A 7122-nucleotide genomic window follows, 5' to 3' on the forward strand; every position below is an offset into this window, starting at 1 on the left:
TTTTTCTCCTTATATTTTGAGGTGTTGTCTTCCTTTTTTCTCCTTATATTTTGAGGTGTTGATCAGCCACCAAAGTCCTAAAAGTGATGGCAAAAACCGAATATTTGCTATATCTAAAACAAAATAATAAAAAAATTGTGGAATTATGAGTATAATCACTAAAAACTATTTTTAAAGCAATACAAAATTTTTAATTTAAATGGCTTATGATATTTTCCAAAAATAATACTAATAAAAAAAAATCCTATGAGTTATGCCTTTAAGTTTTCTCTTATGGCTACCCTGTCCATACACCCCCACCCCACCCCCACCCCATAAAAGTAAAAGAATAAATATAAAACTGCCCCATCCCAACCCAAGTCTCACAGCTACATATACATATCTCAAATAGTTTCCACATCAAAAACCATATTCCTCACGCCTCTATTCTTTCTCTCTCACTGCCCCCACACATACTTTTCTCACGTTCACAAACACACACATGTCCTTAACTCACTTCCCTTTTAACCTACCAGAGACACTCTGGTGGACACAGCAACAACACCCATACCCTATTATGGACTCCTCCCCCAAACCCCCCGTCTCTTCCACCGACCACCACCATCAACCACCCACCTCCACCTTCAATTTCGACATTAACAACCAATACTACCACCAACAAGAATCCGACGAACAAGATTCCACCGACCACCTTTCTAAAGAACCCATGTTCGAGAAGCCATTAACTCCCAGCGACGTCGGAAAACTCAACCGCCTCGTCATTCCCAAACAATACGCCGAGAAATACTTCCCACTCGGCGGCACTGACTCTACCTCCGCCGCCGCCGTAGACCAGCAGAAAGGCTTGTTGCTGAGTTTCGAGGATGAGACCGGAAAGCCGTGGCGTTTCCGCTACTCCTATTGGAACAGTAGTCAAAGCTACGTGTTGACAAAAGGGTGGAGTCGTTTCGTGAAAGAAAAACGTTTGGATGCGGGTGATGTTGTTTTATTTGAGCGCCATAGATTCGACTGCGACAGGCTGTTTATCGGGTGGAGAAGAAGGCCGGTGCAAGATAGTATAGCGGTGGCTCCGCCTGCAGCCGGCGGCGGTGGTCCTCAGATTAATGGGTGGACCACCGGAGTTGTCTATGATGCGCAGTATAATTATCCTTCCCACCACCTAACTCCATCTCTTCCTCATCCATACCAACCTGACTGTCTTCATGCAGGTAATTTATAATTGTTTTTTTCTAAAAAAAATAATTTAAAATTTCTCATTTTTCCCAATTATGTTGTATGTATACGTGTGCATTTGGATATTAATTACAAATCGTCACACTTCCCCACCAAATTTTTTGGAGTTCATCACATAATTACTCCCTCTTTTTAAGAAAATTCCTCATTTGATTACATAAGTTCCAACATATTTAATGTTATCTTTTATAGCCCAAAAATAACCTTTTTTTTTATTCTTAAAGAAACTAGAAATTTACATTATTCATGTTGACATATTCAAATCTCGCGTCTATCTTTGAAATTATATCTTTAAATGTTTTTCAATAGTTTCTTTGTGTATAATCTTAGTTTCATGTATAAGAGTAAAACATATTTACAAGTTGATAAAATAAATGTTTTCTAGTATATAAATAAATATTGATATAATAATAATCATGGAAATGCAGGAGGTATAAATTATAATGTAGAAAATAACCAAAGAGATATGGTGAGTAGTGGGAACCCAAGGAGGGTAAGACTGTTTGGTGTGAACCTTGAATGCCCAGATGAATCTGAGCCATCCACTCCAGATGGATCGAGCCATGGTGGTCAACCCCACTACCAATATTACGCCAATTCCAACGATCTCAATCACAATATGGTACGTTGCTTTTTTTTTTTTTATATATTTGTGTGCGTATTTTTATTATTTATGTACTATGTTTATTAGTGTAACAGTATATAACCCCAAATCCCAATTCCTTGATTTATAAATTAATTAAAAGATTTTTTGAATCGATATATATATCATTTTAAAGTTGAAGTCTGTGAAAATCCAACCTGATTAACTCTATTTTGGAAGGTTTTATATTAAATGATCACCAATAGATAAGTATTCATATTATGTTTTCAAGAAATATTAAAGAAAATAATGTGGAAGAAAATGAAGTTATGATGGTCTTTTGTATCGTCTAAACATTTTGGTAATTGAATGGATGAACTTAAAGATGGGATTTTTTTTTTTTTCTAATCCAAACCTTGTGCTTTGAAAATTGTTGACCTTTTACTTGAGCAAGTTGTCATTTTACATTTAGTCAGATAGATTAATAGTGAAGTACTATATATTTCCATTTACATATATATAAGAGTCAGCATATATTTCTATGTTTTTCAAATGGTGTTTTTATTTTCATTTTATAACTACACAACTGTATTTGGTATAATCAAGCTTTGGGTTTTGTGTTTTATAAAGAGTGTGGATCAACTAAAAATGTTATTTTAAACTGTTGTGTTTGAATTAAATCTTTTAGTATAAAGTAATATTTAATTAAATGATTGAATTTAATCTTAAAATGTATTTATTTGGAAAGTGGTACTCTATGGATGTTTTTCTAGGGGAAAGTGTTTCATTTCTGTATATAATTAAGTGGAAATATTTGGTAATGATTTTGCTGCCTCTTCTAAAGAAGCATATATTTTCTGTACATTTAATTAATATATTTAGACTGGTCAAACTCTTAAGTGTCATAAATATTATATTTATTAATTGGAATTATGGTAATGTGCATGCATATTGCCATTGCAATAAACTGCCTCGTTAACTTTACATCTATTAATATATATGCAACTGGTGCTATGAAAAAACATTTTTTAATAATTTTTAATTAAGAAAAGTCCGTATGAAGTTTAATTCCATTTCTGAATTGTCAAATTTGAACTTTAATGCCACATCAAAAACATAAATGGACCAACATATTTGAAGCGTCTTTTATTGTAAATGGAATTGTAGATGTTTTAAGCCATCACTAGTTTGTCCCTCGTTTTAATTATTTCCAAATAAATGCAACTTAGATGGTATATATATATACATCATGGTTTTTCCTTATATAAATAAGATTCTTTAGATAATATATGGTCGTTATTTTTCTAGAAAATTGAAATCAACATATTAGTAGAGGAGACTAATATCAATGCATTTATTACTCACATCACATGGCAAAAAATTTAAAATGGTGTGAAGGCAAATAATAATAATAATAAAGAAAAAGAAGAAGAAAAAGAAATTTCTAGCCGCATGACAAAGATTTGAAATGGAAGTGAGAGAGTGTGGTCCGATATTTTGACTTTAGTTACACATCAAATGTAAATAGAACTGGACCAAAATATAACTTTTTTTAGTTGCATTCTAACAAGCTTTTAAGTCTTACATAGAATTTAAGATTCTTCCTAAACTATTAGATCTTTCCGGTATATATATATATATAATCTTCAAATGACGTAGTTTTGATATATTTTGTAAAACATAAGGTAATTAAGTTAATTATATAAATGTTGTTTCGGTCATTTCACATGTTTAACCAAAAATTCTTATTCATAAAAAAATAACATATCAGCTTATTATGTTTTTTTACTTAATTAGTTAACTTAAATATTTTTTTTTCATAAAATAATACAAAAGAAACTTAAGTTTTTTTAAATAAGCAATACCAAAAGCCATCTTACTTATATCTTCTCTTCATTAATCGTGTCTCCATTTGTGAATTTATTTACATGTGTGTTTATTTATTTTCTCAAAGAAAAAAAATATATAATAAATAATGTTCATTTGTAAGTCTTGAACTTAACCAAAGTTATCATCTAGCAAAGTAGCATTGTTCAAGAAAAACCTTTAGCATAGTATATCATTCTTGTATGTTATATTTATATACAAGCATTAACAAAGATAAATAAGTTGTGTTTTCTCTTTTCATGATATTATTTAAAGCTAAGAGATATTATTAGTATTGTTACATTATTAAATTAATCGTGGGTGCTACTGTGTGTTTGTAACAGAACATCAATTTCAGCCAGATGAGGTACCACCAACACCAAGGATAAGATCTGAGGAATGTGACATGTATTGGATTTCTCAATTTTGTCAACAAACACCAATTATTTTCCATTGGATTCTGCCCAACTATTTGGAAGACCAAATCCCATGTTTTCATATAATCCTAACACTAAAATCCCCTCAAAAAATATTTAGTACATAAAACTCCCAGAAAAAAAATATTATATAGACGAATTTCACAACCCCACAAGATAGCCATGAATCGAAATATCTATTGAAAAATTGCAAAAGAAGAAAAAAAAAAAAAAAAAGGAAAAAGGCGATGATTATTAGGGGTAGAAAGGGAAATAGAGGGGACCCATTTAGGTAATTGGGCAACTGTTGTGATTCGGTATGATAGATTTTTGCTGTGTAGTATAGTAGTAGTACTTGGTGATAGTACTAATCTGCCCTCTGATGCTGCTTCTGTTCCAACAGTATGAATGAAACCAATGCTACTAACTTCCATTTGCTTTTTAATTTCTTAATGTAATTTGTGTACCATTTCTAATTTTTATTTTTAGTTCTTTTTTAATTATGTAAAAGTCTTCTTTCTAATATAATTAATTTCCTATATACACCAAGAATTTCAAAAAGTAGATGTATGTAAATCATCTCAATTAGAAGAGGATATCATGCAAAAGTGAAATAATCAAAAAAAACTTGAAAAACATGTGTAAATATCATAAAGTAGATGTATGTTGATCATCTCAATTAGAAAAGGATATCATGCAAAAGTAAAATAATCAAAAAACTTGAAAAACATGTGTAAATATCATAAGAAAATGACATTATGGTTTGAGGTATGATGAGATGAAATATTCATATGTATTCATGTATGATCGGATTTACATACAAGTAATATACAATCAAGTATGTAATATTTTTTTAATAATGGGTATTCAATCCAACATCAAGATTTATTTTTTTATCCAAATGCAGTGTTAAATATCTCCGCCCTATTCCACATCTTAATTAGTTTTTGGCATTTGTGAATAAAAAATTACAAAATTCGAAATTTTTACTAGTTCTTTCATATATAATTTGTGTGAGGTGTATGTGGATAAGCTTGTTTATAATCTGACTTATTTTATAGGGAAAATGACTCTTGAGGGTAATTAATTTTTGCGTTTGTACTCATTTGGTCCCTTTTCTTTTTTTTTTGTATTCAATATACCATCGAACTTGTTGTTGGTGTTTACCATAGCCCTTTTGACCGGCTTTTGACCTGTGATAGCCGGTCAAAGGGTTATGGTGAACACAGACAACAAGTTCGATGGTATATTGAGTACAAAAAAAAAAAAAAAAAAAAAAAGGGACCAAATGAGAACAAACGCAACAGTTGGTTACCCTCCTGATTCATTTTCCCTTTACTCATTTACAACAAATCCCACATCATTTCCTACTGATATTAATGACTTTTATGAGATTCATTCTTGCTTCTCTTCAAAACATAACCTACGAAAGGACATTATTCATACATGTACAACTTTGTAATGCACTTGAATATTTATTAGGGGAATGTTGACTAAGCAGACGCATTTCATGACTACATTTACATTTCCAATCAAATGATTTATCGTATCATGGATTCTAGACAAGTCTACAAACGAGTGGAATCATAAGTGCTATGATTTTTGAGTTTACTTAGCTTTAAGATCGAACTCATGGGATAAGATACAACATCAGTATGTACAATACACCATTGTTGTACATGTATGAATAATGTCCTTTCGTAGGTTATGTTTTGAAGAGAAGCAAGAATGAATCTCATAAAAGTCATTAATATCAGTAGGAAATGATGTGGGATTTGTTGTAAATGAGTAAAGGGAAAATGAATCAGGATGGTAACCAACTGTTGCGTTTGTTCTCATTTGGTCCCTTTTCTTTTTTTTTTATACTCAATATACCATCGAACTTGTTGTCTGTGTTCACCATAACCCTTTGACCGGCTATCACAGGTCAAAAGCCGGTCAAAAGGGCTATGGTAAACACCAACAACAAGTTCGATGGTATATTAAATACAAAAAAAAGAAAAGGGACCAAATAAATACAAACGCAAAAGTTAATTACCCTCAAGAGTCATTTGCTTGTTGCAATTTAATGTTATATGATACCACAAAATTAGTTAATAATAGTTTATAAACTAGTTTTTGATAAGTTATTTGAAATAGGTTATTTATAAGTTAGTTATAAGTTAAAAGTTAGATTAACACGTCAAACACAACTTGGGTGTTACTTTTTTTTTTATAGTTATGTCCCTTCGATTCAAAATGTTATAATTTTTTGTTCATCTTACTAAATTTGAGAAAATTGTAGGGATTGTCCTTATAGTTTGCTAACTTTTGTGGGTACTCTCCTATGAGTTTCAAAACGGGTTAATTTCATTGTAATCAAACGAGCTATAAAATATTTGAAGTGTACTCATTTATTGTACTTATTAAATTCGTAAAATTTTATTTTACCTACTAAAAGGGGAAACACTCCATTTGATCCAAGTTTCACGGTATTGGGTCCATCTAATGTGATGGTTCTCCCTTCTGAACATACAAGGGCATCACCTCCTATGATGTGGATGTTCTACTATTATGCCTAAAGGTGCACACCAAAATCGGATAATCGATTCCAAACCAGTCTGATTCAAAATCTAAATCCAATCAAAACTAGATTTTTACTAAACCGGATTGGATAATATAATCCATCGAATTATAACTGGATCATAATTCTATACCTAAGACCGATTTATCCCTAGATTATAAATAGTTTTTTGAATAGTATGTATATGAATCCAGTTTCAAACAAGTTTTTATACTCGTTATAAACGAAAACATTTAGTTATTTTTTTTCTAACTTTGGGAGAACAATAAAAAAAAATTGCCTATATTAACTTTTATGGGCTTTTATGCCCCCTGTAAACTGATAACAGTAGACGTTAGATGTTAGTATTCCACACAAAAAAACGCAAACACATATCTCTACTCATAAAAAATTGCATATAATTCAAGAAAGTCAAGACATTATTCCGTTCCAGACTCGAACGTTGATGTGGTGAAAATCTT

The 7122-nt window shown here is 31.1% G+C and overlaps 1 protein-coding gene across 1 annotated transcript; it reads left to right on the forward strand.

Moving 5' to 3' along the window:
• The first annotated feature begins 391 nt into the window (after positions 1-391).
• On the forward strand, positions 392-4580 carry LOC111884699 (B3 domain-containing protein At2g36080). Its single transcript, XM_023881016.3, has 3 exons — positions 392-1208; positions 1662-1855; positions 4027-4580. The coding sequence occupies exons 1-3, from the start codon at positions 482-484 to the stop codon at positions 4069-4071; spliced, it is 966 nt and encodes a 321-aa protein (XP_023736784.2). The 5' UTR covers positions 392-481; the 3' UTR covers positions 4072-4580.
• Positions 4581-7122: the final 2542 nt, after the last annotated feature.

Source organism: Lactuca sativa, chromosome 2, assembly GCF_002870075.4.
Source record: "Lactuca sativa cultivar Salinas chromosome 2, Lsat_Salinas_v11, whole genome shotgun sequence".
NCBI lineage: Eukaryota > Viridiplantae > Streptophyta > Magnoliopsida > Asterales > Asteraceae > Lactuca > Lactuca sativa.

Bases quoted from the DNA above. Each gene is read 5' to 3' on its own strand.
- LOC111884699 (XM_023881016.3), top strand. From the start codon at position 482: ATGTCCTTAACTCACTTCCCTTTTAACCTACCAGAGACACTCTGGTGG. The intron at 1,209-1,661 runs GTAATTTATAAT...ATGGAAATGCAG, and splicing joins ACCTGACTGTCTTCATGCAG to GAGGTATAAATTATAATGTA. The intron at 1,856-4,026 runs GTACGTTGCTTT...TGTTTGTAACAG, and splicing joins ACGATCTCAATCACAATATG to AACATCAATTTCAGCCAGAT.